At 31.9% G+C, this 26,768-nt stretch overlaps 2 protein-coding genes across 2 annotated transcripts; one reads left to right on the top strand and one right to left on the bottom strand.

Annotated features, from left to right (window-relative positions):
• The first annotated feature begins 11,579 nt into the window (after positions 1 to 11,579).
• On the top strand, positions 11,580 to 16,640 carry LOC105792586 (fatty acyl-CoA reductase 3). The gene is made up of 10 exons (XM_012621227.2): positions 11,580 to 11,784; positions 11,876 to 11,979; positions 12,064 to 12,266; positions 12,356 to 12,456; positions 13,259 to 13,451; positions 15,248 to 15,409; positions 15,546 to 15,627; positions 15,725 to 15,994; positions 16,082 to 16,209; positions 16,293 to 16,640. The coding sequence occupies exons 1-10, from the start codon at positions 11,706 to 11,708 to the stop codon at positions 16,444 to 16,446; spliced, it is 1,476 nt and encodes a 491-aa protein (XP_012476681.1). The 5' UTR covers positions 11,580 to 11,705; the 3' UTR covers positions 16,447 to 16,640.
• A 141-nt stretch (positions 16,641 to 16,781) lies between these two features.
• On the bottom strand, positions 16,782 to 19,837 carry LOC105792569 (proteinaceous RNase P 2). The gene is made up of 6 exons (XM_012621204.2): positions 18,816 to 19,837; positions 18,380 to 18,481; positions 18,087 to 18,262; positions 17,690 to 17,810; positions 17,254 to 17,322; positions 16,782 to 17,143 (listed from the first exon to the last, which is right to left on the bottom strand). The coding sequence occupies exons 1-6, from the start codon at positions 19,734 to 19,736 to the stop codon at positions 16,901 to 16,903; spliced, it is 1,632 nt and encodes a 543-aa protein (XP_012476658.1). The 5' UTR covers positions 19,737 to 19,837; the 3' UTR covers positions 16,782 to 16,900.
• Between the last annotated feature and the right edge of the window lie 6,931 nt (positions 19,838 to 26,768).

Here is a 26,768-nt window from a genome sequence, read left to right on the forward strand (position 1 = left end):
GAATATTTTTATTGTATTAAATTAAATGCATGAAGCTTCGTCAATATTTTCAAAACTGGTCAAACTGATTGGATCGAGAATTGATTGGAGTATTAGTTTGGAATAAAGAGTTAGACTGGTTAATTTGTGAACCAGTTGAACTGACGATCAAACCGATTGAACCGATTTTATCTATTTTTATTTTTTAATAATTTATTCAATCAAACCGGGAACCAGCGGTCTAACCGATTCGCTTACTAGTTCAATTCTAAAAACACTGAGCTCCATTGATGATATATTATAAGTAAAATTGTTTATTTATTGTTTGGGTTTTGAAGGAAGTGTGACAAGAAAGGGAACAAAAAGTTCTCATGTTTTTCAAATCAATCTTGGATTTTGAAAATTCCAAGTTTTAAAATAGATTTTGAAATCTAGAACTTAACTCTTATGAAATTAGACTTGGATTTGTCCAAATTCAAAATCTGATTTTTATATTTGCTATCCAAATAAAAAAATTACCCAAATCATTATTTTCAAATAGGTTATAATTTTTTTTAAAATCTAATATGTGAATAGTTGTATAATATTTTCTTAGAGTTACTTTTTTTTTGTAAATTAGGGATGGCAAAAAAAACCCCAAATACGATGGTTTCTGCCCCAAACCAATTCATTAGGATCGAGTTTTTTTTTGGAAAATCAGGTTTGAGGCAGGTCAATTCGAGTGAAGTTACAAAAAAATAATCGAGTTGGATCGAGATCGAATTTAAGATAAATTTACCCCACCTCACCACGAAATATTTACAAAAAAAGCCCTTGATATATATTAAAAATTTTCTTTTAATAAATAAATATATAAATATATATTAAATTTAAGTCTAAACTCAAAAAAATATTATTTAATTCAAAGTAAAAATAAATTAAGTCTAAACTCAAATAAGGTGAAGGTAAAATATTTTAAAAGGTCCATCCGTAGTGGAAATTGGAAACAGGGCATTTATTATATTTTGACGAATTTTTATTTCAATTTTATAATTTTATTGTTTTTTTTTAAATCTCTGACCAAGATAGGAGTACAATGTTGTGGTCCTAAATATGTAGCATTTAAATTTGTAGCCATTCTCATAAATGGGGACATCAATCTTATTTGATTGAGAGCCATTGTTTCATATATTTTCATCTTTCCATTAAAAGAGATTTCTTACTGATTTTACATTTCTTCGATTAAAGATTATATCTAACATATTTGTCAAACAATCACCTATTTTCAATTATCATTTCATTTTATTCCATCCAATTCAATTTTTAATTAGAATATGTGTAGATAAAATATGATAGTATTTAAAAGCGATTTAATATAATTACTTATAGTTCTACTGGAATTACATATTTGGATAACCTCAATTATACTCTAATTCTAAGAGGGAGGCTGAGAATTCTCTTTAGTGTTTGAAAAATCACCTAGTAATTGAATTTAGGTATAATTGTTTGTAATTATATATGGATGGCATGTTTGAATAACCAATGAAATTTGTAGGTCTCATTGAAATTGGTGTAATTGAAGCACCTCAATTATAGGTGTAACAGCCCGTTTTCAGTAAAATCGGAACAGTAGTTTTAGAACCACAAATCCGAAGTCAAAAAATTTATTTTATTATTATTTTATGGTCTACAGTATGGCAGAAATTGTAACACCCCAAACCCGGTTTAAACGTTATGACCGAATCTGGCGATGTCACATTGTAACACCCCTTACCCGTATTCGACGCTGGAATAGGGTACGAGGCATTACTAGAATACATACATTTGCATACGTATTAAACCGAGTTACAAAATTTCATCCGAATTAAAACTTTCAAGTTATTAACGTGCTTTTATAATTATTTACAACATATCCTCGAAATATTATATTCATAACAAATAGGGCCTACGAGACCCGATATTTACTCATGTAATTCAAAAATTCATTTCCATTTCATTCAATTCACAATTTCTCATGTTCACAATTCAAATCAATTTCTCAATCCAATATATATATTTCAATCATCTAAGAATATAATTCAAGTTACACGAACTTACCGGGCTAAATTGTAGAAATACTAAAATTTAGGGACATTTTGGTAATTTTTATTTTCCTCAATTTCCATCCAATCTTGATATAAATTAATATTTCATTTAATTTATTACTTTAAATAATAAAAATTTCATTTCATGCAATTTGGTCACTTTTTGACATTTTTACAAAATTACCCTTAAAATTTTATTTTTATTCAATTTAGTCCCTAGACCTAAAACATGTAAATTAGCTATTTTAAAATAATCTCATATTAGCTGAATATTCACATATATTTTCCTCCTCCTCTACTCCATTCCACATCCTTGATATATACATAATACCATTATTAACTTGTTTACTCATAACAAGATGTTCACTTGAGTCATAGTCACTAAATTAAGTATATCTTAAGCTACAAAACTCAATTGATATCCAAATTTTTTTCTGAAATTATACTCACATATATTCTTACCATAAAATTTTCATAATTTTTCGTTAAGTCAATAAGTACGATTTATTCTTTAAAGTTTACATTGTTTCACCGTCACGTGGTTCCAACCCTCTTCACTAAAAACTAATTATCTCTTTGTACAGAATTTTGATGATTATTGTTTATTTATATTGAAAATATACTCCTTAAGGATTTTAAACATATAAATTATAACCCATAATTATTTTTTACAATTTTTAATGATTTTTCCAAGTCAGAACAGGGGAACCCGAATTCATTCTGACCTTGTCTCACAAAATTTATTATATCTCATGATTTACAATTCCATTACTTACATAATTTCTTCTATGAGAAACTAGACTCAATAATATTTATTTCCATATTTTATTCATACTCTAATTCTATTTCCACAATTGATGGTGATTTTTCAAAGTTAACCTACTGCTGCTGTCCAAAACTGTTTTAGTGCAAAATGTTGATTACTAGGTTTATAACTCCCTTATTCCCTTTTCTCTATAATATTTCCCATCACTTTCACTTATTTCTATTCAATAATATATCAAGAACATAAGACCTTATATAAGAAAATTCTACTATAACATTATTTCCATGCTTTTTCAATACTATCAAACTTAAAAATATATTGAAATCTTGATGTTCTTACCTTGTGCTATTGATTTCAATCTTTAACTTGATTTTCTCTCTCCTCTAGCTTCTATTTCTTGAATATAACTTGATATTCTAGCTCCCCATTGTCTCCTTGTTATTTTTCTCTCTTGGAAGTTATGGAAATTCTTTTGATTTCTAGGTGAAAATGGTAAATTTTTGGTGGAAGGACCAAATTGTAAAGAAAGCAAAACTTTCTTTCTTCTCCTCTCTTCTCACGTTAGTTGCATGGAAATATGGTGGAATGGATGATTCTTCATCTTCCTTTTCTTATATATACTAAATAAAATATTAATAAAATAATAAAATATCATTTAAAATCAAATTAAAATATTAATAAACTAATATTTATTTATTTAATATAAAATATCTCCAACATCATCATTATCTTCTAGATTTCTCTCTCTTTTAATTGACCATTTTGCCCTTTATAATCTTTAAAAATTTCATCCTTGAGTCATCACTTAATTTGGTAAAATTGTGATTTAGTCCCTCAAAATTCTTCACCTTTTCAATTTGGTCCTAATTCATCCATTTTCCTTAGTTTCTAGATTATTCCACCCTTAAAATATTTACACTATTGGTCCTTCAACTTTTTTTTATTTACACTTTAATCCCTCAAATTTTGAGTATTTATTCTTGGGCAACAAAACTTTTCTCACTTTTGTGATTTAATCCTTTCTTGAATTAATATGTCATAATATAATTCTCAATGTTGCCATAACTCAAAATTTCACTTTTTGTCACTTTATTTCCTTATTTTACTATCAAGGATACCTAATTTCTTACTGTAGTAATTTTCGGGGTATTACAGTAGTAATTTTCGAGATATTACAGAAATACCGTATAAAAAATTTTGTTAAGAAATTTTACCGTTTACATGCTTAGGGTGAGTTTGGATGAGCGGTGCGTTTACCTACAGTTAATGTAAAAACAACGGTGGCGGTGAGATTAGATACTGTAGCGATACTGTAGCGTGAGACAAAAAGTAAGCTAAACGCACCGCACAGCACCGCACCCAATCGCCCATCCAAACCCACCCTTAATTTGATAAAACGGACTAAATTGCGTAAAGTGCAAAAGTTAAGTTCTAATAGCTAAAGGTATTAAATAGCTATAGAATTTTAAATTAGAGGTCCTTATATAGTAATTAGCCATTAAGGTTGTTAGTGGATAAGCATAGGTTGTCATTTTTGTAATTTGAATGAATTATTAAGGTTAATTTTAGAAATTTGTGATTAAAGTTATAATTAATTAAATAAAACAAACTATTATCACCCATTATCGTCATCTTCCACCAAAATTCAAAAAAAAAAAAAAAACCTAGCCATGGAAGCTTGAAATTTAGGCAAGCTTATTTTGCTCAATTAGTTATGTAATTTTGTTCCCTTTTTTGATGATTTCTATGTTTTCGGGATTGTTGTAACTTAATCTAGCTAGCCTGGGGATTAATTTGCAAAATTGTTAAAGTATTAGGGTTTTGCTATTGATGAACATGCTTGAGTTTTGAAGTTTGATGATAGAAAATGAATGGTTGTTGTTAGATAAATAATTTTTGTAAAGATATTTTTGGTGAAATCATCAATTAGTGACTAAATTGAAAAATGTGATAGATTTATGGTAAAATTTTTGAATTTTGTGAAATATATGGGGTACTATGAATATGTATAAAAATAGGCTAGGCTTGAGTAATGATTAAATTGCATGAATTTCATTTTTCAAGCCTAGGGACTAGAGTCATCCATGGTAAGACCTGAAAAATTTTCGGCCCGACTCTTAGGCTCGGGCTACCCTACCAAATATGGGCCTAAAATTTGCCCAGGCCCTACCGAAAAAAAGTAAGCTTGAGCCCGGCCCGCCCGATTTTAATAAACACAAAAAATATTTTAAAATAAAAAATAAAAATATTTTTAAAGTATTTTAAAATTAAAAATAAAAATAAAAATAGATATTTATTATATTCGGTAGGGTAATGCCTAGCCAAAAAAGTTGAGCCCAAGCCCGCCCATTTTTAAACGGGCCTCATTTTTTGCCCAAGCCCATATTTCGGCCTATATTTTACCCGAACCTCCTATATTTCAAGGGGCCGCCTACCATGGACAGGTCTACTAGGGACTAAATTACAAAGGAATTAAAAGTATAGGGTAAAATGGTAATTTTGTCAAAATTCCATGTTGGATTAAATTGAATGAAAATCATATTGAAATGAGTTAAAATTTATTCGTATAGATCCTGTTAGACCTCGTACAGAGTTAGATCGAAGTAAAGAGAAAATATCGAATTAGTCGCCTCCGTATCTATGTACACTCGTCGAGGTAAGTTCGTGTAATTAAATTGTGTAATTTATATGCTTTGTTTGAATTATATTATTTGTATTATAATCATATATGAATATCGATCGCATATTCGACGACGTACGACGATTACCAAGCCTCGTTTGAACCTTAAAAATTTGTAGGATACAAATGACATGTCATTAGGGTTACCGATTTCAGCTCTTATGAGCTTACCTATACTCAGCTCGTATGAGCTTATCGTTATTCAGCTCGGAGGAACTTATCGTTATTCAGCTCGGAGGAGCTTACTGTTTACAGCTCGTATAAGCATACATGTAATGAATTGACGGATTACAGTTCAGTACACCTCGTGTGTATTACCCGCGTATCCAATGATATTCTAAATGGTTCAACGGGCATAGTTTTGTTACTAGTTTATAAGAGCTCAATACGAACTAGTACAGATATTTACATGAATTACATGGAAATTATTTATATATGATATAGGGATACATGGTATAGACATTACATGTATATGGAATTTGAATAGTGGTTGAATTCATACATGTTTCTTGATATTATATGAATTACATGACTAACATGGTTGTTGAGGATATGTGATTAGGCTTTTGGCCAAATTGAGTTGGATATGTTTTGTATGCTTACCTTAAATGTGATTAAATGGTAAGTTAATTTCTTTGTTATACGAACTTATTAAGCTTAAATACTTACCCTGTGTTATTTTTTGTGTTTTATAGTGATTTAGAAGCTCGTTCTGGTTGTAAGCTTGTCGGAGCTATATCACACTATCCATCAACTCTTTTGGCACTTTCGATTAATTAATCTCGATTATAATGGCATGTATAGGTTAATTTTGCCAATGTTGGCATATAAGTGTTTTGTTGAGATTAATCACTTATTTGGCTTGTGTTTGGTATATTTTGATGTATATATATATATGTGACCTTATCATATTTAATATGTGTTTGATATGGTTTAATGATGGAAAAATTATAGGTATATTGATGATTGGTTTAAAATGGTATATTTGGTACCAAATGGGTGAACTTGATAAATGATCTACGTGATAGGTTTTGGTACAATTATGCATATATGTATTAAGTCACTTAGGTAAAATTGGGGTACATGGTTGATATATTTGCATATTGTCATTTGGAGTGCCTAAAGGCGTATTGGTTGTATGTGATGATTTTACATGTGTAAGGCTTAATTTTGGTTTGTTTTGGATGCCTAATTGTGACTTGTATATACAAAATGTTGAGTGAGAAATATTGCCTGTAAAATGACCTATTTTCGTCCACACAGGCGTGTGTCTTAGCCATGTGTGACACATGGCCAAATGACATGGCCATGTGTCCCCTATATCTTCTTAAGAATGCAAGTCAGTATGCTCACACGGCCTAGCACATGGGCATGTGGCTTGGCCGTGTGACCCAAGTCAGAGAGTTACACGGACAAGGGCACGGGCTGGGACATGGCTGTGTGTCCCTATTTCGAACGTCCACACGGCCTAAGACACGGGTGTGTCCCTTGGCCGTGTGAGTCACACGGTCTGACCACACGGCCGTGTGACCCCTGCAGCTTTGAAAATTTTCAATATTTTCCAAAAAATTCTCTGAGTATCTGATTTAGTCTCGACTTGTTTCTAATGCTTATTTTGGGTCTCGATGGCTTGTATAAGGGACAATATGTTTTATTTCGATTGGTTTCTGACATGAATATTATATAATAAGAAATGTTTGAAAAGTTTGTTTATTTGAGCTGTAAACTTCAGTAATGCTCCGTAACCCTATTCCGACGATGGATATGGGTTAGGGGTGTTACAATAGGGGAGGGTGAGAATTAGAGCAATTACGTAGGTAATTAAGCCCAATTCCAATTACCCTACGATTTTCCAAACACTCGTATATAAAAAATTATATTATAAACAAAAATATGTATGATTGTTTAGGATGATTATGGCCAAAATTTTCTAAAGGTAAATTATAAATCCTAAGAAGTTATATTATAAAAATAATTAATGTGTATTTTATAAAGTTATAAGCAAAACTTATATTATTTAAATCCTAAAAATTTCTAAAGTTAATGGCCAAAAATATATTATAAAAAATTATTTACGTGTTATAAAAAGTGTAGAATATACTTATTTATAAAAAGTTATGGTCAAAAAGTATGGACATAACTTATCTACATGGACCATAATATATTTATAAAAAAATTCTAAAATTATGACAAAAATATTATAAGTGTTTTGAAAGTTATCCAGCACTTTATAAAAATCTTTTACAAAGGTTATATATTATAAATTTTATATTATTTTTAACTTAATTTACTTATTATAAAAAAGGGTTATAATCTAGCATAGTCTTTCTCCAAATTAAGTTTATATAAGTTTTTATAATCAAAGCTACATACATTTGCATTGTGAATGCAAATATAATGCGGTAGATGCTAAGTGTGCAAATATAAAGGTTTTCTTGCACTATATTGTGGGGTACTATAGCATCTAAAAGAATTGGTTTGACACAAGAACCAAAGACAACTCGTGAACTCTTTAATTTGATACATCCATAGCTTCAAAATGTGGTTAAGAGGAAATTTATTGTTCTAAAAAAAGATTTCTCATATTAACAACATCACCTCAGTATAGAATTAAAAAACAATGTTAGATCATATTAGCATGTTGCATACTTCATAACTTCGTTATAGGTGGAATTGAGATGATCCCTACTTTGAAGAGTATATAGACCAAGGAGATCTTGATAATCTTAATGATATAGATTTAGATTCAAATGATGATAAGAAGTATATGTAATGTTAAAGAAAGAATAACCTAACAAATATGGAATGCTAGAACAGTTAAATAAAATTGCCTATAATATTTATTTTTCTTGTTATTGTTATTAATAATCATATTGTTGACTACTTTCTTGGGCTAACATATTACATATGATGATTTGATTTCAATTGTTGTTACTTGTTTAGATTTTTTTTTTATCGTACTGATATTTTTATAGTAATTAGTATTTTTTAAAAAGCATAAATTATATAACTGTGTATATAACACCCTTTGCCAGGTCCAATTGCCGGACATGAGCTACAGGAGGTTACCACGCGAAACTCACAAAATATTTACATACTTAAAACATACGTGGTGGATCATGCCACGAACCAATAGGTGGCAGATCGCTTTGGAGTATCCTTCAACTATGTATAGAATTTCAAATGACTGAACTATGGATTATTCCGCGGACACCACCATTATTTCAAAAAGTAAGGCGGACATCAAATTTGAAATATTTCTACGAATATCCAAAAATGGCGGATTGTTCCGCGAATACCCCACATTACATTAGGTCCCGCGAAACATAAGACACGAAACATAACAGATCTAAACTTCATTTTTATTATCATACATTACGAAATTCAAATTAATCACCTTCAAAGTTTAAAAAACTTGTTTACAAATAACCCAACAACTATATACATGTCACTTAGACCGACTTAAATAAATCAAGAGTCTACCACAACGCCTGACGGATAGTGTGAACTTCTTGTTAATCCGATCAACGCACTCTAAACGTTCAAAATCTACAAGATAAAAGCAGTCTAGGCGTAAGTATTTAGAATACTTAGTAAGCTCATACAAATTCGATAGTTTACTTACCTCAAATAATAATTATATGATAATTAAATAGCAAATACAATTTATGTAACACCTGAACATCACAATTTAGCCCAAAACTAAGGAAATTAGGACTAAATCGAGAGGGTTAGCGAATCACAGGACCCCACCGGGTAAATTAGAAATTTTAGTGGCTGAAATTCAAATAGTTGTATGTCAACCCTGGTTCGGTTAGGATATAACTAGTTGGTTCCAAAGTGGGAGACATAATAAATAGGAATGAGTGGCGGCAATGGTCTGTGGAGATCGTGCCGAGAGAGTGTATATATATAGGTATGTGCAAGAACGGTATTTCCCTTTAATTCCATTTTCCAAACCCTTTTCTCTAAGCATCGTCTTCTTCAGTTGCCCTGAAGAAGATGATGATATAGTTGAAGGAAGTCTTATATGTTGTACCCATCGTGTAGATTTGAGTCTAGAAGTAGAATGATTGGGAATTGGTAAGTTTCCTTAACCTTCTGAACTTGTAGATTGGAAAAAAGAAGTAGAGTACGAAATCTCAAAAGTTTTGGGTAATTGTGGAATATGGGTCACAATAGTTAAACACTTTTAGATTAATCAATGCATGGTTGTTATGCTTAGCCGCCAGGATGAAGGAGGCGCCAGCGTTCGAAGAAGCTAAGCTAAAGAGGCAAAATAACAAGGTGAGTTCCTATTACAGCTCATAATAGGCCCACTATTTTGTCTTGGCCTTTGGGCTAAGGGTACTGACATTCCCTGTCCCTGGTGCTGATATTACCTGGGCCTCCTTCGGCTTATTGGACGCTTGCCTGCGGAGCACGCGGTCTTTTCTGACCCTGGGACTAACTCTCCCAACGAACCTTGCACTTGCCAGTCACGAGCGAGGGTCCTCTTCACGGACGTGGCACGCAACGTCATTCATGCGAAGCTTACACGAACTCTCCTCTTACGACCTCATTCAGGCGAGGCTTACATGAGCTATCTTTGCGAACAACTTGCATTCCCGCGAGGTCCTCAGCTGACTATGCCTGTAGGCAAACATTCTTCTTCCAAGTCGAGTTCATTCGAATCAGAAATCCAGATCCTATCAGTCACTTGGGCTATCGATTCAAAATCCTAACAATATTTATATTTTATAGGCTAAAAAAAGCTTCCAACGGAAGTTAAATCTTGCAATAATTGCTATAACATTAAATGGCATTGAAAAGTCATCGTAATTTTAGTCATTTCTTGCAATAATTTGATATTCTTTTTTATTTTTGTAGTTTGTTTTGATATTTACTGTAAACCCTTTTTATGATAATTCCAAACCACTTTTATTAGATGAAATATATTAATCTTTTACTCTTGCTATAATTCTTTTACTCTTTATTGTAATTATTTTTTCTCATACTCTTTATTATAATTACACGTGACAAATTATTATTGTGACAAATGATAACTTATAAGATGTGCCACATAGGAATTATTTCATTAATTGTAACTTTAAATTGCTATAATAAATATTAGATATGTTAAGTTGTTTATATTTAGAAATTTAATAAATATTTATAACGGTAGTAAAAATAATGTATATATATTTTACTAAATATTAAAGAAAAATAATATATTTTAAAAAAATTTAAAAATAATGGACGAGTCTAAATTAGCTCGGGTTTATCATTTACAAATATGAATAAATTTAGATAATATTTGATATTTATATTTCAAACTAGATCACAAGACTTGAACATATGTATACGATACATATATTTAACTTGAACCTAATTTAACTCTGTTTATAAACACGTGCAATCAATCATGTATGAGTCAAAAAAATTATATATTTTTCTTTGAAATTGAATTTGAGTAATAAAATTTAAATAAAATCATATTCAACATGAAATAGGAATTGGAGATATATTTTAGAAAACGGTTAGGTGCAAGTGCACAGTTAGGGTGATAGGCCTGACCCTTTAAAATGAAAATTTGTTTATTTAGGCTTTTGAAATTTTTAAAATTTTAAATTAGAAAAGATAAAATTACAATTTTTTCCTTAAAATATAAAAATTTAATTTAATCCTTTAAAAATTATAAAGATATAGACTATTAAAATAATAAAATTACATTTTTACTATCGTAAAAATTATAATTTAATTTCAAAAGTATTTTCTAGCTTCACCTCACGGTACAAAGTAGCCATAAGCCAGACATTGCATGGCCATCGGAGTCAAGGACAAGTAGGTATGTCGGCTCAAACCCTCAAACCGCAATACCTTAATTGCTGATTCTTATTGTAGGTTCCCCCTTCACGCATTTCTTACATCGCATGCCTGATTTTATTTTTCTACCCAAATATTGTGAAAGCAAAATAACATAATGATTTATGTGAAAATACAAAGGAGCAAGGGGCATGGGAAAGCAATTACACGTTCCAACTACTTAGGTGTACGCCACCCCTCATAAATTGCCCACCCTTTCTCTCTATATAATCTAATCCATCATCCCCTCCAGCTGAATGAATTATTGGATTTCCTTTATGAGCAATCCTTTCCTTTACACTTTACCCTCACTATCATCCCTCCTTTCTTATTTTTGCCCTTTTTGTTCCTCTCTTTCTGTCCTTACTTTGTAATGGAATTAGGAAGTGCTCTTCAGTTCCTTGATAACAAATCCATTCTAGTCACTGGTGGAACTGGGTTTTTGGCAAAGAGTAACAGCAACTCCTCCTTTTATTCATTTAATTTATTAAAGCCCAGACCACACGTACGAATGTTTTAATTTGCTTCCCTTTTGAAATGCAGTATTTGTGGAGAAAATACTAAGAGTTCAACCCAATGTCAAGAAATTATATCTTCTCGTAAGAGCAGCCGACCATAAATCCGCCATCCATCGTTTGCACCATGAGGTTCTCTTATTTCTATTTATTACTATCATTTATTCAAGCAACGCATATCTGTTCAACAACTGCACCATTTTTGTTGTGATACAGATCGTAGGGAAGGATCTGTTCAGAAATCTGAAAGAGAAATGTGGGGTCAATTTCAGCTCTTTTATATCACAAAAAATTACAGTTATACCAGGTGACTTAACCCATCAAGATTTGGGTCTCCATGATTCTGATTTGCTTCAACTCCTTTGTAAGGAACTCGATGTTCTTCTTAACCTTGCTGCAACTACCAACTTTGATGAAAGGTACATAACCTATTTAATTTATTTCTGTTTTTTTTTTTTAAAAGCCATAAAAATTATTAAAAACTTATCTTAATGTTTGTTGAATGTAGATATGATGTGGCACTAGACCTCAACACATTGGGAGCTAAATATGTTGTGGACTTTGCCAAGAAATGTGCCAAACTACAAGTGTTGGTTCACGTATCCACAGGTTGCTATACCAAAAAAAGTTAAAATATTCCATAAGTCCCTGTGCTTTTCATAAATTTAAAATTCGGTTAGTCCTACTTTTCAAAATTCAAAATTTAGGTGCAACAGTTAAATTATTTTGTTATATTCAAGTTCATCACAATATCCTTTTCTATTATTACATGGCTATCAAGTGAGTGTTTTTTATTTCAAAATTTCATACCAACAAATTTAACAAAAAATTAACAGTGTTAATAATTGGACTTGAATTTTGAAATCTAAAAATAAATTGACTAAATTCCTAAAAATAAAAGTATAAGGATTAAATTCTAAATTTATAAAGAGTATAAACCTATGACATATTTTGATTAAAAATGTATTCCATCTCTTAATTATATACATAAAAAGTAATCGTTAAAAACAAGTATGTCTTTCTTTCCCATCTTATCGGAAATGAACAAAGATTTTTCGTTGGTTCCTTTTGCAGCACAATATAATATATTTAGAAATAGAAGAAGAACTGAAAACTCTTCAACCTTTGCTATTTTATTCAATCATTTGGTGCCTATATTTACTTTTAATGTTTAATTTATATTTAAATTTCTTTTTATTTAATATTTAAGTATTTCAAAACTGGTACTTAAAATTTTCTTTTGTTTTAATTAAGTATCTATATTTTTCCAATAAAATACACGTGTCACATAATATTGGTTAGTTTAAATACTAAATTAAATATTAAAAGTAAACTTAAATACCGATGCAAAATATATAAAAAAACGCAGGAAAGCAGTAATTAATGGTTGTGTAATATTTATTTTGGACAGCATATGTGTCAGGGGAAAGGTCAGGGCTTATAGTTGAAAATTCATACAGAATGGGGGAAACACTTAATGGTGTGACAGGCTTAGATGTTAACATTGAGAAGCAAGTGGTTGAGGATCAACTTCATCTTCTCCGTCTCCAAGGCGCTTCTGATAAGGATATCACCATTGCCATGAAAGATCTGGGCATTCAAAGGTCACTCCATTTCCAATTCTTTAATTTTCTTTTTCAGTTAATAAATAAAATATCAATGTGTAAAAAGTATGGTTAACTTAAATAGGTCATAGTAATCGGCATGAAAAAATAAGAGAGGATAGGATTCACGTACATGAACTTGACATACACTATTCATTCAGTAAAGCTTATAAGCTATCATTTATATAACAACAAATAATAATTGAAAATTTTTGCTATTTTTCATTTTTTTAATAATTAACGATTAATATTTTTAAAAAACAAACAAATAACTTTAGATTTGATAATTGGTTCAACTATCTATCATCACAAAATATATCTAAATATACCTACAATAAACAAATGAAAATTTTAGATATTATTAAGTTTCTATGGCCCTGTTTGGCAATTAGATGATAGCTAGTTTGATCGATTGATTCTATTAATTGATTTGACTAATTAATTCTATTTATTATTTATTTAAAAGTGTTTGACAAATTAAGGCATGATGCATTTTATTGTTAAGTATTTATTAATTTATAATACTTTTAGTCTTTATTGGGTGAAATTATTGAAATAAAACACTATTACCAAGGAATTAAAACATCCATTATAGAAATTAATTAGTTAATATTTTTGAAAATTAAAATAAACAAATTTCTTAAGTTCTTTATTTATAAATATTAACCTTGTGAAAATTGATAACTATTGATAGTGTATCAATATAATTGTAAACTATATTCTTAGTGATAATTATGTCATGTTCTTAGTATGTAAATTAGTGATAATTATGTCACACTCTGGATAAATTTGTCAAGTAGCATATGTCAATTGATATGAAATTGCATAAGAAATCATTTGACACAAGTAAATTGAAAATAAATTAAGAGTACATAAATATTGAAGGAATGGATACATATCTCATTAGGTTTAAGAGCATGTGGCAAAGGGAGTAATTTTTTAGTAAGCATGATCAGATATGTCATTCCCAATCAACTGCCTGCATTTTCTATTTTGAAGGTTTTAGCTCAACAAACTCTTGCAAACTTTCATTCACTAAGCAGTACAATTAAAGGGTTTGATTACTCAATCCTTCATTTATGCCCAAATCAGCTAGAAAAGGCCCAAAACTCTGTTTACCAAATACCCCTATTTCGTTTTATTTGAAGTTCAAATGATGATATTATTAATGGGTTTCATTAAATTTGAACATGTGGCATTTCAATATTGAAAAGCTTAATTTGAAAATCAAAATCCTTAACACATTCAAATTTAATAATGACATTAATTACACTAATTTTACTTTTTGATTCAAACAAGTAGAAAAACTAAAATGTTAAAAATTAAAAGTTGGAAGAGTAGAAAGATGAGGACATTAATAAGGTGGTGAATTATACACCAAACACACACAACCCCTGCCGGCCAAAGGTGACGAAATTAAAAGCAAAGAGCAAAAACAACAGCCATTTTTCCCTTCATCTAATCTTGGCATATCTAGACAAAACAGTTATTCATGAATAGGACAGAATTTATAGTGAGGTCTCCATAAGCATGCAATTTCTGTTGGCTGTTATGTGTTTCAACTTTTAAATTTGATTCCATATATCTTACTAGATATTTATGATTAGTATCATATATTTATACAATCAGAAAGACAAGTCACGATACTAATAATATTAATATTTTTTTCCAAGAAAAAGACAATGTGATTCTATCCATAAGCTTGTTTTATGCAAACAATTAAGTTTGGTAGAAATATTTTTGTTTTAAAAATAATAATATATCGTAAAATAAAAATAAAAGGGAAAATGAAACAGGGCAAGGCTGTATGGATGGCCAAACACGTATGTGTTTACCAAGGCAATGGGAGAAATGATGGTGGGGGAATTAAAAGACATTATACCAGCAGTCATCATTCGCCCTACCATCATAACTAGCACTTACAAAGAACCCTTCCCCGGTTGGGTCGAAGGTATCAGGTATTTCTATTTCATTCTATAATTTTTTTTATTGGGAAATAGATATTTTGGAATTAAGCTAAGCTCTAATGAGTAATTCTTGCCTTGGATTTTTTTTTTCCTTTTTAACTAGTACTTGTATATGTGTTTGTGATAGAACCATTGATAGCCTAGCAGTTGGTTATGCAAAAGGGAAATTGACATTCTTCCTGGGAGATCTGGAGGCAATAGTTGATGTGGTGAGTTTTATTTTTATATTATTATACAATTTTCCATTTATCAATGAATGCTAATTGAGAGGGGTGGGTGGGGTTGTTGATTATATAATAATTGCAGATACCAGCAGACATGGTGGTGAACGCCATAATTGTAGCAATGATAGCTGAGGCAAGACATCAACAACCCCAAACCATTTACCAAGTAGGTTCCTCAATCAGAAACCCCCTAAGGTATTCTAATCTTCAAGACTATGGCTTCCGCTACTTCACCAAGAATCCATGGATCAACAAAGATGGAAAACCTGTGATTGTTAGCAAGGTTACGGTTATGAACAGCATGGATAGCTTCCAAAGATACATGGCATTTCGTTACTTGCTTCTTTTGAAGGTACCCCTCTATAACCTTTCTTTTCAACCTCCCTTTAATGGGGTTCCTCCTTATTCAACAAAATTATCATTTCATGTGTGTTTGCAGGGATTGGAATTGGCTAATGCAGCCTTCTGTCATTTCTTTCAAGGTGTTTACAGCAATCTGAATAGGAAGATCAACTGGGTCATGAGATTGGTCGACATTTACAGACCTTACTTGTTCTTCAATGCCACGTATGTCCTCTTCTACTTTCTTACTCTCATTCAATCTCTGTTTACAAAAATGAAAATTAACTTTCCAGTTTTGTTGAGTACAGTTTCGATGATTTAAACACCGAGAAGTTGCGAATGACAGCAAGAACGAGCTTGGTGGAGAACGATATGTTCTATTTCGACCCTAAAAGCATTGATTGGGAAGATTATTTCATGAACATTCATATTCCTGGCATCGTAAAATACATTTTCAAGTGATTTAAGGGGTAAAAAAAGGGAAATATTTCCTTAATGCTTTTCAAATTCATGGTATAATTAGTGTGGCAGCATGAATATTATGTTTAGCTGTTGACGAAAAGTGTGTTCAGAATATAATCAAACCATATCCATAAGTGTGTTTCTAATATATATTGCCTTAATGAATATATCATATATGCATGTATGTGTTCCAAGTTCTTGGGATTTGAGACACCCAACTGAAGCAACCATATTATGGTATTCCGTTCGTTGAATCCCAATTTTTGAGATTTGTCGGACCAGACAGGTCGTCGGTTTAAACTAATAGAAGGTGTGAAATTGCTGCAAATGTAAACTTTGACCCAAAATTGGAAGATTATTTGGATTGGCAGGTTCAATCGTACAAGTGCAAAAGAACTGTGGGCTTTGAAACAGGCTTTGCCACTTATAAATTGAATAACAGTAGCAATGTGAATCATGGGGATCTCTCTTTCCTTTTACCTGTCATGGATGTGGTTTTATCATCACACTTTTCATTATTCCCATTCTCACTTGACTTGCAGCAGGGACCATTAACAATTTCACAAGTTTCCATGGTGGAACCAGTTTTACCTTCATCTTCACACCCACCTGGCCTCGTAATGCAGAGCCAACTTCTCAATGACTCCTCGTCGCTCTCACATACAATGGGAACATGCCATGATCCTTTTTCGGATTCCTGAAACACGCATTCATTTCTTTATATTCCAATGGAAACTACAGTTTGACAGCAGCTAAATCATGACCTTGACCGATATGAAAATACAACAGCAAATAACCCATGAATACCTGAATGACGATAGAGTATGCAGGTGGCATCTGAAGTTTCAGGGCTCCTTTCAGAAATGTATATCGAACCTGCAAATAAAACCGAAATCAATTTGCAAAATGGGATCCGGTTTAACGCTAATCATGAACTGAATAAGAGCCTTTCCTTGAGAATTCAAACAAATGTCAAAATAGAAAGTCAAGCATTAAAATCCATGTCCAAATCAGAATTGGACCATTTGCCAACTTATCAGAGCATAGAAGAAAATGTCTTATACAGAGTCATAGACTGGTCCAACCTAAGTGGCACTTCTGATGCAGAAAAATAAAAGAAAAAGGTAAATGTAAATTTTAAAAATATTGCCAATTATGCTTTTTATTACATCAGAACAAGAACAACTAATATGAAAAGTAGAAGAAAGATCATATGTCAAGTAGGTTTGCAGACAGCACAAACCTGGTGCCTTTCTTTCCATTTGAGAAAGAAGCTACTTCCTAGGAGTTCAAAAATGTGATCCCGCATTTCATCATTTGTCACGAGCAGACATCTAAGTTTTACAGTGGCGTAAAGCCAATACCTGTAGATAGAAGAATTCTTTTTATCACAATCAAATTAGCATCAATTAGCAATTGAAAACCAGAACAATCCTGCATGAATTCTGTGCCACCAATAGTGCACACCAGCACTGTATCCCCTTCAAATGCTAAATTTTATAGCGCAAGCATAGGGAGACTTCTCAAGTTATAAAAAAAGTGCCGAGTCAGGTTGAACAAAAAAATAAGATATTAAATCAGATTTAATATGCGGAATGAACAAATGACTCAAAGTTAGTTTGTCTTTTCAACATCCATACCAATCATCATTGGAGCCATGTGGTGTTGTATAAAGAACACCATTAGCCATCCATTCTTCAACCAACTTTCTATGGGAAGGATTTTCCAAGAGGGCTCGCACACGCTTATTATGCAGGATGACAAGTGGCCATTTATTCCCACTTCTAGTATACATTTCTTTTATGACGGCATCAAGCTGTTCTATTGCAATTTTTACAAAAAAAAAAAGAAGAAAAGAACAACAATTAGTAACAGAAATTGAGTGAGCACAATATGAAAGCAGAGTAGACAAGCCAACCGTTGGATATACAACCTGAAGAACACTGAATCCACCCTCTGCAAAATTTTGTTGGTAGAGCCCAATATTTGCTCCGTCCACTATGGCTTCATAATCCGCATATTTTTCCAACCAATCCTTTATTAATGATATAAATGAATAAGTAAACCATAAAGGAGAAACTGTAAGAATTAGGTGCAATGGGAATTTGCAATATCAAGATATCATTTTACATGTCAATATTATAATGAAATTGTAACAAACAAATTAATCAAAATATTAAACATTCTGCAACAGGAACAACAAAATTCGGAGCGTCAACCTGCACTAAAGGTCTAAAGTCTAAACCTAGTTGCCTACAACTCTGTTTTAGAGGTTTATTTCACTTAACATATATATAATCAATCATAAAAATAAAAAATAAAAAACATTGCATAATGAAAAAGGAGCAACTTGCAAATATGTTCCTCACCTGGAACTCCCTAAAGTTAGCCTTAACCTCTCTCTCCAAAGCCAATCCTGCAACTGAAAGAGCAAACTTCTCAGTCTCCACATCATCAATATCAACACAATCCAACTGCTCCCCGCAGCAGCAACATCGACCGTTCGGCTCCACATTCCCTTTCTTCACCACCCATTTCCCTTCCCCAATCCACCCTAACCCATGCCACCCCCCACCATTCCTCAAAATCGCTTCTTTCACTGAACCCACATCAGAACCAATCTCGCTTGCTTTACAGCAAAACCAGTCCTCCAAAACCTTGCATGTTTCCTCACTGACCCACCTCACGCTCCTTCTCAAGTTATGCAAGTAATTATAAACTCTCTCCCCTCTCCACGTATCCGCACTTAGTTTCAATAAAGCAGCAATTTGAGGTTCCTCCAAGCTCAACCCCATCTTATCTATATCCTCCTCAACTTCATAAGCCTTCTCTGCTTCCAACTTCTGGCAAAAACAAAACAATGCAGGCTCGTAAGTACGAAGCCGTGGCAAAACCTGATAATCACCCAACTTCTTAACCATCTCAAAAGCGTAATCACCATCACCTTTGGCCGCGGATAAACGGGCAATGGAGGTAATAGAAGCTTCATTAGGGTGGATATTTAAGGCCATCATGTGGTCAAAAACTCGAAACCCGTATCGTAAAGCAAGATCTTTGGAGTCAGGATCGGTGGCAAAAGTGGAGCAAAGGTAAAGCAGGGTGTTGAAATGGGACTGGTTCAGGCGAGTATTGTTGGAAAGAGCAGAGTCGTAAAGGGAAATAGCGGCTTTGAGGTCTTTGGATTTGGAGCAAGAATTGAGTTCATATAGAAAATTGGCTTCAGGGTTTTTGTGGGTTTTCTTTTTCTTGGTTGAAGGAGTGGGGTTTTGGTGATGGCTTGGGGTAGCCATGGATACTACTTTCCCCAGATATAAAACCCTAAAGATTTGCTTCAATATCAGAACCGCAAAAACTCTGCCTATTCCTTTGATTGCTAGGATTCTGGGGAAGTTTGCCGTTACATATCATTTATAAGCTAGAGCTGGGCTGACTCTGTAATTTTACATTGGGCTTTAAGCTCTGCTTTATCAATTAAGCTTTCAACACAAAAAATGAAAAAAAGCATATTATTATTATTATTATTATTATTATTATTATTATAGAAAGTAACATTTCTCAATGAACTAGAAAATTAAAATAATAATTCCAAATTACCAATCATATATATATGTCATACTGATTCTAAGTAAAGTAATGGTCCAGAAATCAAGATTCAATTTTCTTTACTAAAACAGAGATATTTATAGTGGATAATAATATTTTATTATTTTAAAAATTTAGTAAATTATAATTTTTTATGAATAATTGAGTTGTAAAGAGATAATTTTTTTTATGTAAAGTTATCTTATAAAGTCATAACTTTATATTACATTGTTTTGTAAAGTAATATAACCTTATAAAATGGTATCTTATTAAAAGATAGAATCTATAATATATATATATATATATATATGAGTTTAAAGATTCCATCTACGGTGTTTTTGTTGTGTGTCTACATCATGGGCAATTTATATGCAAACCATTGATGGTTAAAACCACAACCCTATGTGTAGGTGGTCAGAGTTCAAAAGAACTCTCATTGCTGTGTGTAGTGGTGGAGTAGGACCTTTTTTGTTAAACCAAAACTGTATTGCATTTATAAAGCATATGCATACAATTATGAGATTTCTAATATGTTATATATGTGCCGTTGAATGATCTGAAATATCAATATTCTGAATTTGCTATTGTGAGTTATTCTATGTGTCATGTTTTTGTATGATTAATTGTTTGCACTGATTTTCTTGTGATGAAACTCACACTAAGCTTCATAACTCACCCCCTTTTTGTTTCCTCTTCTACAAATAACCCATCAGGTTAGGACGTGGATATGATATACGGAGGGCTCAGAAACATTTTATTTATATAAAAGTGTTATTATTAGGCTTATTTTTATAATTCCTGTTATTTTGGAACTATATTATTTATATTGTGGCATGGGATTCATATTTGAGGTTATTTCGCATGCATGATTTTTTAATTTGAATTTAGGATAATAAACCTAGAATTAGATTTGATTATGCACTAAATAATTTCGTTTTAGTTTAATTAAAACTAAATTAATATCTGTCAAACAAAATTAAATTGAATATCATTATCCGTTGCTAAGTTATAATCGAATTTTGGGTAATAAATAAATTAGGAATTAGCTAAAGTTTCAAAGGAAATCACCATTATAAGAAAATGTATAATTAAATCAGCTTTTATTAACTCATGAGTTTTTCTAAAACTTTAACTAAATTTTCTTCCAAATTAAACAAATGTTTTAATACAACTGGTTTATAAACTTCAATAGTTTATTGGATCATTCCTGTAACAATCCGTTTTTAGTGAAATCGGAACAGTAGTTTCAGGATCACAAATCCAACGAGTAAATTATTATTATTTTATTATTTTAATGTCTATGGGAAGTTAGTAAGGTCGTAATAAAATTTCATTAAGAATTTTGACATTTGCATGATTAATTAAGTGAAAAGGACTAAATCGTAAAAAGTACAATAGTAGAGTTTTATTAGTTAAAGGTGTCAAATATCTATGAAACTTTAAAGTGAGGGGACTTTGATGGTAATTAGACCATTTCTATAGTTAGCGGATATTCATGGTGAGGTTTTATTGAAATTTTGAATGTTTTTAAAGGTTAAAAAGGTAAATGTGTAATTAAGGTTAAAATAAATAAAACTAAAATGACTCTATTTTCTTCCACCGAATTTCAAAAGCAAATTTTTCATTTTTAGATGTAAGTGTTTTCAACCCCGTCTTTAATGATTTCTATGTTTTTTAAGTCATTTTAGCTTAATCTAGCTAGCCTAGGGATCAATTTTTAAAATTGTTAAAGATTGAGGGTTATGCCATGAATGCTTTTGTATGATTCTTGATGTTTAATGATAGATTATGGGTCCTTATTGATAAATAAACAAGTTTTGTAAAGTGATTTTTAATGAAAATTGCATTTAGGGACTTGTTTGTAAAAATAGTAAAAGTTCATGTTAAATTCATGAAATGATGATTGGTATGGGTTGGTTTAAGTCCCTAGAGAAATTTTTTAGCTTGAAAGGAGGATTAAAATGCTTAAATTTCAATTTATGAGCTTAAAGATTAAATTGTGAAAAGTTAAAATGTTAGTGGTAAAATAGTAATTTTGCATAAATATGAAATGTGGACTAAATTGAATACTAGAGGTATTAAATGGATTGAATTTTTCTATTTAGATCAAGATAGACCACGTACGGATTTAGATCGGGAAAAAGCTAAAGTCTCAGATTAGTTCAACTTCATTTCTACGCCTTAGTCGTTGAGGTAAGTTTGCATGTACGGATTATTATATTCAGGTTATTCAATTGTATATTATTATTTATTGATAATGCTATTGAGCAATGTATATCCAAAGTAATGCTATGACGGTTATTAAGTCCCGGTTGAACCTTAAGAATTCGTAGGATACAAATAACATGTCATTAGGGATTTCATGTTTCGGGTGTTGGTCTTGAATGTCCTACCGAAGGATAAGGTCTTGCATTTGTTGTGGGTACTCCATAGCTCGTGTGAGCAGTATTATGTAGCTTATATTCTGACCCACAGCTCGTGTAAGCAGGCCCATTTCACAGCTTGTATGAGCAACGATGTAAAGGAAATGTTACAGTTATATATTTAAGCACACTTCGTGTGAGCTTTTTCAAGTATCCGATAATATTCTAGTTGGTTCAACAGGCAAGAAAATGGATTGGAATGGTAAGTTTCCAAATGGTAATATGCATATGTTCATGGAAGGGATGAATGATTCAAATGATATATTTTTCATATGGAAATGACTTATGATGTGGTTAACCAAATGTGTTATGTATAAATGCACTAACTTGTGTATTAATGATGATGTTTAGGCTTGTGCCAAGCTTGTGGTTTGAATTACATTATGCTTATGCTTATTGTTATGTAAATGAAATGGTAAGTTATGTTTCATTTTTTATGAACTTACTAAGAATTATGTGCTTACGTAGTTTATTTCCTATGTTTTATAGATTATAGAAAACTCAATCGATTTAGAAGCTCATTGGAGATCTATCACACTATCCAACATAAATATTGGTAGTTTTTGAATGTTTTGGCCAAGGTTATAATGGCACGTATAGGTGGACTTGTAATGGTGTTTAGTTGAATGTTTAATGGATGTTTTGGTATGTCTAACTTGTGCAATTTGTCTTGGTTGGTACCATTTGATACCTTTTTGGATTGTGTCATTTTAGGTACTTGTGATGCATGAGTGGAATGGCTCAAATGGTATGTTTGTAGTGATGTGTTATTGGTCATGTTTGTGGCAAGATTTGATAGAAGTTGAATTATAATTGATGATGGAAATGTGACCAAATATGCATGTTTAGGTAAATTTTGATGTTTGCATTTGAGGTGCCTTGAATAGCATATTGGTTAGTTGATTTTAGGACTCTTGAGTTAGTCATTACATGTATGTTTTGATAGGGTTTTGATGCTTTGATTATGTGCACATAGGGTCTAAAGGCTTATGCATGATGTGGTGTTGGAAATGGCTTGTTTTGGGTGAATTTTAAGTCCACACGACCTGAGACACGGACATGTGACTCAGCCTTGGGTGACACACGGCCTGGCGACACGGTCGTGTGTCCCCTGAAGATCTCTTTGCATACAAGTTTGTCAGTTACACGGCCTAACACGGCTTGGTGTAACAGCTCGTTTTTAGTGAAACCGGAACAGTGGTTTTGGGACCACAAATCCGAGCCCAAAAGGAAAATTATTTTAATATTTTTGCATGGTCTGCATTATGATAGGAAAGACATATGAAAATTTTGTTATGAAAATTTTATCGATTATATGTTTAATTCTATAGAAAGGACCAAATTGCATAAAATGCAAAAGTTGAATTCTAGTAGCTAGAGGGATTAAATAGCTATGGAATTCAAAATTTGAGGTCCTTATAAGGCAAATAAACCATTAAGAGTAGTTAGTAGATATTTATGATGATTCATCCATGGAAAATTAGAAAAGAAAATGACTAAATTGAAAATTGAAATAATTAAAGATGATAATAAACTAATATCATATTATTTTATCATCTTCCCCAAATTAAAATACATGGAAACCCTATCTAAGAAAAAGTGAGTTCAAGCAAGTTGTTTTGGCTCAATTAGGTATGAATTCTTGTCCCGTTTTTAGTAATTTTTATATTTTTGAGATTGTAATAACCTAATCTATCTATTTTGGGGATCAATTTGCAAAGTTATCAAAGTATAAAATTTTTTCCACGGATATAAAATTTTTGCCACGGATGAGTATGCTGAAATTTTGAAATTCATGGTAGAAAATGAATGGTTATTGATAGATAAACAACTTTTGTAAAGGAAATTTTCATGAAATTGTGATTTTAGGACTAAATTGAAATGATGTAAAATTCATGGAAAATTTATGAATTTTGTGAAATACATGGTCTATAAATGTTATATGAAAATTTTGGTTAGGCTTGGAATAAGGATTAAATTGTATGAATATAATTTTCCGAGCCTAGCGACAAAATAGGAATTAATCAAAAGTATAGGGACAAAATGGTACTTTTTCCTAAAATGTAAATTGGATTAAATTGGATATGAAATGTGTTAAATTGATGTGAAATTCATTTATATAGATTCGGAAAGATCAAATAAGGAGTTAGATCGAGGAAAACAAAAAGTATCGGATTAGTAGCCTACGAACACGAACAATTATCGAGGTAAGTTCGTGTAACTAAATCATGTATATTAATATATTTGAATTGAATGTTGTATATGTGTGAATTTTATAAATGTTTTATGTATGAAAATCAATCGCATATTTAATAATACTCGATAAACGTTAAGTCCCGTTTGAATAAATAAAATTCGATGGATACAGGATTTCTTATATTGGTTGTGGTCCTGCATATGTTGCGGACACACCATAGCTCTTACAAGCATCCTATTGTAAGCCCTCTCGAGCTTCCCGTTACATGGTTCCTGCAAGCATCCTGATAGGTATTTATCCTACATGTGTTGCGGATATACCGTTGCTCTTTGTGAACGTCCTGTTATATGATCAGTATTTATCCTACATGTGTTGAGGACATACCGCAACTCTTTGTGAGCGTCCTGTTATATGATCGGTATTAATCCTGCATGTATTGCGGACATACCGTAGCTCTTTATTAGCGTCCCGATATAGGCTCTTTGTGAGCTTCCTGATATGGCTCGCTTGAACTTCCTGTTATATGGCTATCCAAAGCTCCCTAATAATAAATTTTTGGAGTTACCTATTAAGCTCAATGAGCTTCCTATTTTAAACTCTTATGAGTTTCCTGTTATAGCCCGGATAAGCTTCTTGCTACGTGGCTCACATGAGCATCCTGTTATATGGCTTGAGAGAGTGCTTCCTGATTATATGCCCTAATAGGTACCTCTGAATATGAGTTGACGGATTACAGTTTTGTACACTTCGAGTGTACTACATGTGTATCCATCGATATTTCAAATAAATTCAATGAGCAAAGTTCTGACATGGTCAAACTGAGCTTAAGATGATTTATTATAGAAATGCACATGTTAAATGGAAATATGTTATGAAAAAGCATATGTATATAAAAGTTATTACATGATGAGCTCATCATTGATTCTTGATGTTTACATGTGATACATGACTAACAAGTTTCTTGAGATTATATGTGTTTAGGCAAATTGCCAAATTTCTTTGGATGAATTTTGTATGCTTATCTTAAATGTAAATGATTGGTAAGTTAATTTTCCGTTATACGAACTTACTAAGCATAATATGCTTACTTTGTTTCATTTCCTTTGTTTTATAGTACTCGAAAGCTCGTAAAGGTTAGAAGTGGGTCGGAGCAAGACCACACTATCCTTCAGCTCATTTTGGTATAATTAGTAAAATTTCCCTTGGTATAATGGCATGTATAGGTTAAATTGACCAAATGATGACATATTAATATTTAGTTGTAATTAGCCATTGGAATGACTAGTGATGGTATGTTTTGATGTATATGTGTGTGTGACCATATTATGTTGATATGTGTTGTGTGCTTGAATTGATATACATATTAAGTATAAATATGATTAAATGAATATTTGATCAATTTGGTAAGTTGGTCACTTGAAAATATGTGATGATATGCCATGCATAAGAATTGGTTTTGGCTTGATTTAATTGTTTTGAATTGGTTTGGGAATGTGTTAAAATGTTAATGTAGGTGTAAGGCAATTTTGGGTGAGAAATAAGGCTTGGAAATGGTCTTATTTTGTCCACACGGGCAGAGACACGGGCGTGTGTCTCAGCCGTGTGTGACACATGGTCATGTGTACGGGCGTGTAGTTCGGTCATGTGTCCCCTACATCTTAAAATTTGAGAAACAGAATGTTTCGAATTATAGACACAGGCAGAGACACAGGCGTGTGTCTTAGCCGTGTGTGTCACATGGCCTAGCACATGGGCGTGTGACTTGGCTATATGACTCTTGCACCTAATTTTTGAAAATTAAATTGTCCACACGGCCTAGCACAAGGGTGTGTGGCTGGCAGTGTGACCCAAGTCAGAGAGTTACATGGGTATGGACACAGGCTGGGACACGATCGTGTGCCTCACATCGAATGCCCACACGGGCGTGTCACTTGGCCATGTGAGCCACACGGTCTGACCACATGGGCTTGTGTCCCTTGTACCTTGGAAAAATTTTAAAATTTTGCGAAAAATTTCCTGAGTTCTCGATTTAGTCCTGACTTAATTCAAATGCATTAATTGGACCTCGAGGGTTCATTTAAGGGACAATATGATTGAATATGATTGGTTTCGAATATGAA

Source organism: Gossypium raimondii, chromosome 7, assembly GCF_025698545.1.
Source record: "Gossypium raimondii isolate GPD5lz chromosome 7, ASM2569854v1, whole genome shotgun sequence".
Classification (NCBI taxonomy): Eukaryota; Viridiplantae; Streptophyta; class Magnoliopsida; order Malvales; family Malvaceae; genus Gossypium; species Gossypium raimondii.